We start from the raw sequence: 12,393 nt of genomic DNA on the forward strand, positions 1-12,393 counted from the left end.
AAGAGTAATGTACAGCATTGACACGCGGCAGGTAATTAACACACCCTGTGCCCTGTTTGTCACTTCTCAACTGTCCCATCCCTGACAATGTAGAAAGCCAAACCACTTTGCTATCTTCTTGCTACTACATTGAAGGGAAGAAGGATCAGCTGACAGAAGCACTGTAGCTACTGCCTCACATTTGTTACATCTTTTCCTTCCTAGCCTGGATTTCCTGCAACTGCCACCTCTAACCACTCAGCAGGCATCTATTATCTTACAAGCTGAGACAGAGGAAGCACTTGCACATTGCTAAGTAGAGAACCCTCATGCTTTAAAGCTGCTCGGCATACAAGATAGTCATCAAAACCACAGAAAAGCAGCAGTTACCTCAAATAAGCGAGACTGTTTTCCTAAGAAAGGTGCACAGAATTCAGCTGAAAGCACCTAGGTCAATGCCTGGTGTGAAACTATTTTATTGCAGAGTTCCTCCACTACAAAACAACAAGCAGCCAGCTGTGGGGACATCTGTCCAAATAACCAACTGCCTCATTGTAGCAGAACTAAGCAAGCATTCTTAAAACACATGCAAATAAAAGCAAGGCACTGTCAGAGTGTGAACTATATTTTACTTCTTTTAAATGTAAGATAAAGACATCTATGTTCATTTCATTAATCAAGTTGACAGCTTTAGGATCTTGCAAAGACTACATAGCAATTTCATGAAAAAGCACAGTTATCTTATAGTCACATCCAGCTAAGATACTACCTTGAAAATCTAGTATTACTGTAACGAATCACATAGAGACACAATAAAGTTAGCTACGAGCTTTGCTGCTACAACAGAAGCAACTTCGAAGTTTTTTATTCTTTCTCTCCTTTCTATTGCCCTCCACCCCAAAAGTTGAAAATAAAATTGTCGGAAACATACAACTATTATTTTTAAAAGGCAAATTGATAGGGCACAGGTGGAAAGCCTTCAGAGTGCACTAATACGAGTAAGAGTGAATGACTTTCTAAGCATAAACCCCAGTGCCCTTCAAAAACGCTTGTGCCAACAAGGCAAGCGTTGACTACAGAACTGCCCTCTGATATTCTGGTCACATACATACCACTTACACATACCTGAAGGTTGAAATTCTAACTTCACTGGCAAGTTATCATAGTTCAGCTATCTAACTTGATTTTAACATATTTGCATTACAGTCTGTGAAGCTGGTTAGCAGCAACTGTAACAGCTGAGCATGCAGTAAGTTGAGGGCTCCAGCCAGACTTATTCAACACAAGCCAAGGGAGAAGTTGGTTACCTCCAGTGAGCTTGATTAGACCCCCTCTCTTTATACAGCTGCTTGGCTCCAAACACCTCCCCTGTTTCTTTGGTGCCTGGAGGAGACTCAGCTGCCTCACTTCACTCAGGCCAGAACAAACATACAGCTGCTGTTTCTCTAGCATGGGACCACACGTGCTTCTTGAGCAACTTTCCTTCAAAGCTTTTTTACTCCCTTGGAGTAAGTTGGGAGTAGAAAAAAGGAACAGAAGTATGAGCGTTTGGAGATCACACACACAAGTCATCACTAATTAATTTTATATTTTAGCCAAGCCACCAAAAATATTGTATCATATCTGAGCATGCTTTCCACCTTAGGACTATCACAACCCTTTGCAGAATTATCTTCAAGTTCCATTAGCTACCACTCATTAGCTGCCATTATCTGACAATCTTATGACTTACTTTCAAGTCCAAACTAATGTTAAATAACTGACAGCTTTGTTGTTAAGAAGAATCAGAGTTCAGAGACCTGCGATAGGTCCAACTAGACTTTTTTGCACCTGTTGCAACCTCAAAAGAGACACACAGGTATGGTTTTTGTTTCTCAGCAGTTGGAACCTGCATACACAATATCTGTAAGATGCCGGCACAAAACAGTCAATTTAGTATTTGCCAGTTGACTCATTCATGATCTGCATCTACTTTTTCATTAAGGCAGAACTATAGTCCTACAGATGGGCTGATCTGTAGCAATTCATCCCACAACAGGGGTTAAATCATAAGAAACACTACAGAGATGCATATTGTTAGAAAAGGAACTCTATTTCAGATTCAACAGAGGCTACGATATACGGCCTATTACTAGTTTCCTACTCCCTTTTCATCACTTAGTCCTCTTAAGAAAACAGCTTTAAACACTGTTTGAGTTTAAAACATTCCAGAAGCTACTTTGCACCTAACAGTGCCTGTGATCCACAAGAGTTCACTCAAAACAATGCAAAAGGAGGAAAGAAAGAAGGAGAGAGGAAGGAAGGAAAGAAATTATAACTCCTTTACTGATTTGATATAAATAGAGATGCTAGGGCAAGGCATGCCTAGGAGGGGTCTCTCTTGCCTACAATTAAAATGTTGATAAGTATATAACTAACACAGTAATATCTAAGAACTCTAATATAAAGACATAATAAAATAAGATGTGTTGACACAGAAAACAAACTGCCAGTCTGAAGTTGCCTGCTAGATAACTTGGTGTTTTAAAGAAAAAATCTAGTAACACAAGAACTACCAGTGCTGCTGAATCAGAACGAAGACAGGAAATAAAGGAAGGTAAGCTACACCTTCAAGCCTAAGCCAACCCTTCAATAAAGAGAGCTAGTAAAAATGCAAAGTGCATACTGCATGCTATATTTTAAGGATTCAATATGCCTCTAAGTGTGGGTCTCCAGAGGACATCTGTAGCACTGTAGAGAGCTTCAGGTGTGATCACAGTGGGATTTTAATTTAGATGAAGAGTACAACTCTTCCAGTTGTCCTGTTACCGTGTTTTGTTTCATACTACAGAGCAGACTCAGGGTTTATGAGCTGTACTCATTTAAGACTGAAAAAAACCTAGAGACATACTCCATGAAGAAATTTAACTACTTGCTTATAGGCAATCAATCCATGGGATCATACAATAGTCAGCAAAAAATAAAATCCCTACAAGTACAGGCACTGTCATCAGCAAGTCTATAGCACCAAAGAGCAAAACCATTCTCACTTGCTCCCCTTCTAATCAGACTATTGACTGCCACTTGCAATCCAGCTTGTTTCTGATTGTATGTTACTATGTTGACGTCTACTTGCAGTACCAGTATGAAATGTGATTGCTCTGAAGGTCAACAGCATTCAGAGAAAAAGCTAAACAACTCATTTTGTTTAATCAGTATTAATAGCAAAAAAATTTTTTAAAAAAAGGAAATCTGTACAAAGTCATCATTACGCTACAGAAAACATCTTGCCATATATATAGTATGAACCAAAACAGGGGTTCCAATATCTTTTAGGACAAGCTGCTGATAACCTGCAGATTTTCTTGAATACCATGATATCTAGAGCAGAGCTTGCCAGAAAACACACCTAGCAGCAAAAGGTAACATGTCAGGCAATACAAACATTCTGTCCTAAAGTAACAGAAGCAAAACATACCACAAGCACTCAAGGATTAAGCCCATAGCAGGAAAAAGGAAAAGCCATAGCAGGAAAAGTAAAACTTCTGATCGATTGCTATTGCTCCATCAGCAGAGAGTTGCAGTGTATGCACTAACAGCTTTGTTTAACTATGTTCCAAGAAAGTTTAAACAATGTAATGGTTAAACAGGGGAAAAGGGGGGAGGAAACCACAACACAACAGCCTGCTTACATTTGATTTTGCATGTAGAAACACACAGAAAAAAGCTGTGGAGTAACGTATTACTGCCTGAGCTCAATTTTTTTTTCTCCTAATGCTTACAGTAGCAATATCCATAATTCATAGTCTGAGATGTCACAGAGAACTGTGGCCAGCAGTCCTACCTTTTCATCTCAGCTCATCCCTGCTGAATTTAGAGAGTGCATAATTGGAGATACACATCTGACAAATCTAGCAATGCCTATTTCTCAGGCATAAGCTTTAATTTGTGCTGTCAAGTTTTTATATGAGTGGTATTGCATGTACTTGACAACTTTACAGTTAAAGATTTTCTATTGGCAGCCACTTGTCCTTGTCCAATAGCTGCTCAGCTTTACTTGGTTCAGCCCATGCAAAAGTCTTAGTCTTGAAAGAGACAGCTCATCTGGCATTCCAGCTAAGGAATTTGGTCTCCTCTTTGTCTCCCCCACATTAAATCAGGAAGTTAAAGACCAACCAACCAACCCCTAGTAGTCTAGAACCTCATTTACACAACTCCTAAAGTAGAACACAAGGGAAAGGAAAGATTACGAAAAATATGCCCCTATTAACTTTAGGTTGGAAAACAAATCACTCTACAAAACATAGTAAAAGCCATAATCTCTTTATTAAATGTTGAACTAATTAAAAGCATTTAAAACCTAGCTCAAGTGTTTCAGAAAACTATAATCTGCATACTCAAGAGTACTGCAGAATTAAACCTTGAGGTAGTAGCTTGGAAGTAAAGCATTATAGGGAACAGCGCTCAGAGAATATTTGTCAGTTTTATAATGTAACTTTAAAAATTCCAAGAATCAACAAATGTAGAAGCAAACTTCAGCATCCTCAAACACAACCCAAAATCCTGTAAATGCACCTGCCAGTGTTTGTGAGTAGACACCCTGACTTCGAAAAACTGAGGGGAGAAACTGCTATTAAGCCACTTGACTTACTTCCTTTAGCATAAACCTCCTGCATGCCATGTATATCCCGGCAGAAGCTCTCCTTAGAAGTCTTCTAAATGTTTGTTCACAGCACTGGGCTTTAGGTCTAAACGTTTAGGTTTCTTAAGTTGTCTCTCAGGCCTGTTAAGAGTCTTGCACCCTTTTCAAATAAAGACCTCAATTATTTTTTCTCATACCCAGTATGTTTGTCTGCTTCTCCTGAACAGAGCCCGTAGTTTCTCTTCTCATTTTATTGCTGTTTTCAAAGTAACCATTTTAACGAATTTTCACATCCTCCCCTTTCTTTTGACCAGCCTTGATGTTTATCAATGGGAAGCATTTAATTTTTTTATGACTGCAGTGGGCCAGTAAAAGAGATTTCCCAGGAACTAAGATGTGGCATAGTGTTGGCAAACCTTTGCTCATGTGAATAGTGACACGAGGGTCAAAAGGACTCCTCCTTGCATGAATAGCTCCTTTATCATTAAGCTGATGTTTCACAATCAGGATGGAGCAATAAAGAGTAAAAGTAAGGAACTGCAGAAGAGAGAAATTACTGAATTGCTTTATATTTGGCTTCAGTCTCCAAAACTCATTCCTACAGCAGGGTAGGCAAAGGTGTCATCACTGTAGATCTATGCCTGCTGCCCCTTCCTAAAGGAGCCCAGGACTTTGAGCCACAGCAGCAAGTAGCAAGGACAAGCCATAGAATTTTATCAACAGACAGATGTGTTACACTACTTTTAAGATTCTACAATGCTGATAAATATGGCACAATTACATAACGATTAAGTGTTTATGTTTGCAGATAGTCTACAGTGTTACAAGACATTTCTATTCCAAGGTAATTGTATGCAGTGATGAGAGATTACACGGTTCCTTGTGTCAATACATGGTTGTGGTTGAGAGTCTTTGGAGGCCTACATAAATTGTCACGTGAAGCATCTCTGCAACATTTTTATTTGAGCAATCAGCTTTACCCAGAAGAGCATGGGCAGGCAGCAACCAGCCCATACACTGTCCAGAGTGAGTCACTTTTAAAATCAGGGTCTACGTAGTATTACTCCACAAAGAGTTTAAGCACTTTCTTTACCTCTTATAGTTATGATCAGTAATAGGGTACTTACAATAATAAAAAACAAATAGATTCTTCACATAAGAGATTTCTAAAAGCTGTTTTTAAACAACTTTATTTTAGGTATTTCTCAGAACTGGGGAAAAAGGCTTTCACTCTTTAGCATATCCTACAATACTCAGCTTGTGAGTTTTCTGAAAGTATGTTAAACACATTTAGATAAACATTTATTGCAGTGTATTTCTAGTAACACATTGTGAAATCTTTATTACAGAATATAAACTTTAGACAGTATTTGACCTAATACAGCCCACTTAATAATCACTTAAACTGTTGGTACAGAGATACTAGTCTGTATGTGAATTGAGAATCTGTGCTGATAACCTACTTGTCTTTTTAAGTGCTTAAGATCACGCTACAGATCTAACTGTGTAGCCATTCCACACAGAGTTTCCATCATGCTTACAGCTAACTTTAGGCTCAGATGAACACACGAGCTAACCTGGGTGGGGAACAAGGGCAGCAGAGAGATCGGTCTCTGAATAACTCAGTCCTTGTCACCTTCCAGGCTGCTTCTGGAAACAAAATTGGTATTGTTAGTACAACTTGAACATTTCTTGGCATTCTTGCATATTACTAACAACCATTTAAAATTCTACAGTTGGTGATATTTCTTGAAGAACTTTATCCAGTGTGTTTTAAATGGGAATATTAAAAAGTACCAGTGAACTAATAGCAAAGCTCAGTGTGGCTCAGTAGAGTCACATGAGCATCAGTGGAGACTGCAGGCAGAGTGAGAGAAAAGGCTCCAAGATGAAGACTGAAGGCCATTTTGGGGAAAAAAAAAAAAAAAAAAAAAAAAAAAAAGGAGAAGAGCAGAGAAATTAGTCAAATCATGCAAAATCTCAAGAACAAGTTCAGAGAGTCCATGGAAGAGGCCAGACACGGAAGGTCAGAGGAACAAAACAGGGGTTGGGGGTGGGTGGGGAATGCACGTTTTTCAAGTCAACAATATTCTGGATTGTAAGAGAATAAATTTGGAGGTTTAATATGAGAACAGGATGATCAGGAATTGCCGAAAGACAACAGATGTTAGTAATGTTTTAAAGATTCAGCAGAACCCAACAGAAGCAGCATGGATAGTGGCTGCAAAAGGACAGCTACAAAGCCTGTTTCTGATAATTCCATAGTAAGCTGTAGAGTGTAAGTCTTTATGTCCTTACACGATTCCCCCCACTCCATTTAGCTTCAGCTAGGCTAGATTTCACCCTGCCATCCTCCTCTGTAAGCCTTCTTCCCGTCACTTCTCACGTAGAAGTTGACTAAGAACAGAAACAAAAGTGCAAGTCTGGAAGAAAGCTGGCTGTGAAGTTTCCACTTACCAGCAAGAGCAAAATAAGAGGAAGGTAAGACTTACATTTTAGCTAACATGAGCCTAAGATGACAACAGAATATATATGAGGGATAATCAGACCAGCAAGACTGGACATGGAAAGTAAGGTATGATTGGAAGCAGCAGAGGCAAAACTGAAATATCAGGTGAAAAATCACATGAATATGAGAATATTACCAGGAGCTAACATGCACTGAAGAGGGAAGGCTCTCCACATTGTGCTGTAGAGAGATACTCAAATCAAACGTTTTGATCTGGCCATAGTTTGCCTTCTACTACTTTTTTTTCCTTCTCACTGGCTCTGCACCTATCGCACATTCTACTGTGTACTCTATTGTACAATCCATTCTAATGAACTGCCCAATATTTTTTCATTGTCCTTTTGTACTTTAAGAAAAATATTTCTGCCACTTCAGGATTAATTGTGATAAGGATCATGGGGCAAAAACTCAACAATTCCTTCATACCAACATGAATTTTGTCCTAAATTGAGCAGAACCTAGATTCTGCATTATGTCTGCAAAAAGTTAAGTATGCCAGGCTTAACACACATCCCAATCCAAATAAGTTTTTTTTTCTTAAGGATGTTAGAACAGGTTTGGGATATAACCTAGAGTAAGATTTCAGCAAGATTACGGAACAGTAAACGCATACTCAAAAAAGATGGCATGTCTTTCCAACATCCCTTTATAGTTTCAAGCCTCCATCCACCCATTCCACTGTGTACCACAAAAACACATTTAACAGGAAACTAAGATGCTAACTATAAGGACACTGCCACCAGAAAGCTCTGCTATCTGAAGCAGACAGAAAGCAGCCACCAACAGAAGAAAGGCGATTTAAACCACAAACTTAGGATGGAGAACTATATCGTCTTCTAAGCTTGCACAGTATCAATTACACCAATTACACAACTAATGAGCCATTTTCCCTGTCTTCTGTCTTTTGAAATATTAGTACTTTTAGTGGATTTAAAAATAAAATAATAACAAGAAATCCAAAACACTATGACCAGAAGATCCAGTCAATATAAACATCTCTGAAATAAACTCCCAAATGATTAATTCTTACCACTGGAGCCCCACATATCTGGGCAGCCTGGTTTTTCATGGTTCGCCATTGCTTGCCACCACGTTTTAATGGATACCACGTCCATAAAATGGCACTAACCAAGCTTACACTGCTCTACGATTTAATACATACTATTGATTAATAATTACTTTTGAAGAGGCATCCTGGCAGATGAACAAGATAGGACGATTATCAACTCCTTATGGCTTGGAAAAAAGTCATTCTCCTAGAGTAAAAATAACAGCACAAGAGCTGCAAACATCCCTCTGTCGAGCCACTCAGCCTTTCCCCCTGTCACCCCGCCTGACCTCCGGGACCCGCACCCGGACCCCCAGGGGCATTTTCAGTATTTAGTATGAAAAAAATAGAAAGAAAAATAAGAGGAGGGAAATCGGACGAAACAGAAGATGACCAAGGCGCTTGATTTCACCTTGCCTTCCTCATAACACAACATCCATCGAGGCAGAAGAAGCCACCGCGGGAGCTACAAGAGCTGCATTCAGGGCTGCGGGGTTCGGGAACCGCCGGCCGTGCGGAGCGCACCGCGGGTGCCAGCCCCGCCAGCCCCCCGGACCGGCCGGCCAAAACCCGCGCCAGCCCCCTGCCCCTTCATCACCGGGGCGGCCGGGGAGGAGGGAGCGCGGCCCCATTTAACCGCTCTATCATTAGGTACAGCCTGCCCGGGTTGAGAGGCATACCCACGCTCCCGCTCGAGGGGCAGTTTTTAGGCATCGGGCATTGTGAGGACGCACCTGGGGTCAGTATTCCCGGGGAGCCGGCTGGCCCTCCGGCCCGGCGGCAGCACGTCCCCGCCGGCCCGCCCGCCCGCCCGCCCAGAGCCGCGGTGCTTCCCGCTCCGCGGGCCCCGCAGCACCTGCCGCTGCCACCGCCCGGCACCCCCGGCTCGGCGGCGCCCGTCGTACCTGCAGGATCTTGTCCAGCCCCTCTTGGCCCAGGCAAGGGAACTGCTTGAGCAGCTCCGTCTTCTGCCGCTTGTAGTCCTCGGTAGCCGAGCGCCAGTGCGGCTCCTCCAGCACCTCGAAGATCGCCGCCCCGATGGACAGGTAGAAGATGATGGCCGAGGTCAGCAAGGGGCCCCTGTCCACCATGGTGCCGGCGGGAAGGCGGGTGGAGCGCGGCGGGCGGGCCGGGGCGGCTGCCCCGCGCTGCGGCCGTGGGTGCCCGAAGCCGCCCTGTCCTTCCCCTGACAGCTCTGCCTTCCCCGCCGTGCGCCGTGCCTCCTCTCCCGGCCTCTGCCGCGTTCCCTTAGAGTCTTCCACGCTCCCCTCCCACTCCCTCCTCCTCCCTCCTTTCCTCCCTCCTCTGCTCCACTCCCCGCGGCTGCCTCCTTCCCCCAGTTTTCTCCCCTCCCTCCTCAGCAGCGATTTGAATTTGGTGCCCTCCCGCTTCCTCCCCCCAGCCGCCCGCGCATGCGGGGCTGCCGCCGGGGGAAAAGCCGGCGGGGGCGCCCCCGGGTGCTCCGGGTCTCACCGCCCCGGTGAGGGGCGGGCGGTCGCCGGGGGGCGGCGGGGCCGCGGTTGGGTCTGGCCACCGCCACCGCGCGGGGCCGCCTGGGGCGGGGGGAGCGGGGCCGCGAGCTCCCCCCTTCCCGCCCTGCCCGCGCGGCCGTTGGGAGCGGGTGTGGGGGCCGCTGAGGTGAGCCCGGCCCCGGGCGCCTTCCCCCTGCGCAGGGCGGCCCCGGCGCCGCGTTTTCCTCGCCCTGTTTTTCTTGAGTCAAGGGAAGAAGGGGTAGCGTCCCTCAATTCTATTGTACTTTTCCCCTCGCGTTGCCGGGTTCAGCAGAGCTCCTCGTTGCCGACGCTGGAAGGCTGTGGAACGAGAACTGTGGCTTGCCTGGTTCCAGCGAAGTGCGGGGTGCAGGCTAGCAGGAGCTCTGAGGAGAAAAGAAGGGGGGCTGTCGGCAGGTTTCCCCCCTTTCCCGAAATGGTGCCCATCCCTCAGGGCACGAATTGCATCTCACTTTCTTTGTGCGTTTTCTACGTTCAGTAAATGTTCCTATGGGTGCCCGCGTATCTGTGAGTTCAGGAGTGAGGGACAGACCCTGGCTAGTGATTTTCCATGAGATGCTGTCTTGAAGCTCACCCTGCTCGTGAAGCCTTTCCCAGGAGCTGCTCACAGCCACGCACAAAAGCATGCTCCTCTGCATTCACACTTGAAGGTCGAAGGAAGGCAACCCAACTTTTGAAGCTGGAAAGGGGGTTAAATGGGTCAGGGAAAGAGTAAGTCAGTGAGAGGAGATCCTGATGTGTTACGCACCCGGGAAAGTGCTTCTGGTGTGGACATGGTTCGTTGTATAAACACTCTTTTTGTGGAGCTAACTTATTTTCTGCTGCCTTTAGCCCCACCCCCCAGGAAGAAAACACTCCAAACCACAAGAGTTGTCCATAACAACTGCATCATCAACACTAAGGATTTTGGGATGTAAAGGTAAATCAGCTGGAGTCCACACGCAAAAAGGCTGAGATAAGCCGGCTGAAATGTCTCATGCTGACATAGTTGAAACAGGAGGAGTGAGAATGGAGGAGAATGGCAGAAAGGAAGGGAACAAGAAGAAAGTACGCAACAGAGTATGAGAAAACTAAAAGGAGAGCGTGTGCAAGGCAAAGGAATGTGCCTTGGTTAGGTATCCAGAGACACCTATCTATAAAACTTCAAATCATGCCCGATGGATGCTCTTTTGAGATTGCCCACAGAAAATTGCATGGCCCTTAAGCAGTCCCTCCTACTAACGTGCGTAGGGCTCGGTGAAAATACATCTGCAAGAGGTTCCTGGCAGCCTAAAAGCAGGACTGGAGAAACCACAAAATCCACAAGCATGTTACGTGATCAGCATCGCTGTCTTTGCATGGGATTCCCCAGTTATGTAAAGGAAACGTTAAGAATAGAAAAGGATTGCCAAAGCAGTAGTAAAACAAACAAACAAAAAAAACACACACAAAAAAAAGGAAAAAAGGGCATTTAGAGGAGAAATCAAGTAGAAGGCATAATAAATATTTTAAAAATAATGGCTTACAGAGAAACTACAAAACCTTTTTATTAAGGCAAAAATGGGGTGTGTTTCATGAAGCTGTAAGAACAAACTTTCAATGAAAAGGAAAAGAAGAATTTCATGGTGCATAATTAGCCCTTGAAAATTGTTCCCAGTTGTTATCGCTTCGCCCAAGACCTTTGCAAAACTTGAAAAGCCATTGGCCACATAATAACGTGAGTATCCAGCATTGCTTCACTTAATTATTTAAACTTAAAGTTAAAAACTGCAAGGTATGTAAATATTTATGGCAAGTGACTGAAAATATTGAGGAAGAACTCTTCCCATAGGCAAACTGTGATATAATTTTCCTTTTGGTGCTCTCACACCTTCTTCTGAGTCACCTGCAAATGGTTAGGTTATTCCAACAGCAGCATCAGTAGCCTGACACGTTATAGCAATATTACACTTGTATGTTCCTGACCCTGAACATCTGTGCTTCGTAACGGGAAGGTATTTGATTAAATTTTGAAACTGTACTCTTCTCCATCTGTCTTTAAGTCTCTAAAGGCCCATTTATACCACTGAAACACTATCTTAAAGGCACAAGGAATGACCCTGAACCTACTGCAATTATAAAGTGCAGATGCGACCAAAATAATTTCAGGCATTTCATAGAATGTTTGTTTGCAATTTTGATTCAAAATTTCTCCTTTCCACTCTAAACTCCCAATCAGTGATTGCATAATTAACTGCTTTCAGTAACTGAGTCAGTGTTTAAAAACAAACAAACCTGTAAGTCACATACCATTTTTCCCTGTGTTGTAATGCTATTGCACTTGTTAGACTGTCTCCTTGTGTTTCAAAGAGGCGAGCCTGATAAGGGACACCATCCAGAAGAATAGTTGATTCCCCAGGGAACCATAGCCAACTACTCCTACAAGTAGAGGTGATCCTCTGAGAATCAACAAACTTGCATTTAGATATTTCACTTTGACTCCTTTGTCTTTTGCAGAACAAATTACAAGGCATAATTTCATGCTGGTGTCCAAGTGAGTGTGGCAAGGAGGAATGTTTTGTGTAACTGGCCTCTCTTTGCACCTCTTGATCTAAAATGCCTCTCCTGACCTCATAAAAGATCCCATATCCTTTTATTCATGGCCCTTTTCTACTCTCTGTTTCCCTTGGATTAAACAGTACCCCTATTGTTAACCCATAGCACCTGCCACATAGGCCCCACAGCTTTTCATGCTAGCTGAGTTAAT

General features: G+C 43.5%; 1 protein-coding gene across 1 annotated transcript in view; it reads right to left on the minus strand.

The window, feature by feature from the left end:
• The window catches only part of KCNK5 (potassium two pore domain channel subfamily K member 5), a 36,845-nt gene extending 27,398 nt beyond the window's left edge, over nt 1-9,447 (minus strand). The window contains exon 1 of the mRNA XM_005238668.4: nt 9,063-9,447. Within this exon, the coding sequence (XP_005238725.1) occupies nt 9,063-9,248 (186 nt within the window). The 5' untranslated portion in view covers nt 9,249-9,447. The remainder of the gene's footprint in view (nt 1-9,062) is intronic.
• Between the last annotated feature and the right edge of the window lie 2,946 nt (nt 9,448-12,393).

Source organism: Falco peregrinus, chromosome 11 (assembly GCF_023634155.1).
Source record: "Falco peregrinus isolate bFalPer1 chromosome 11, bFalPer1.pri, whole genome shotgun sequence".
Lineage (NCBI taxonomy): Eukaryota > Metazoa > Chordata > Aves > Falconiformes > Falconidae > Falco > Falco peregrinus.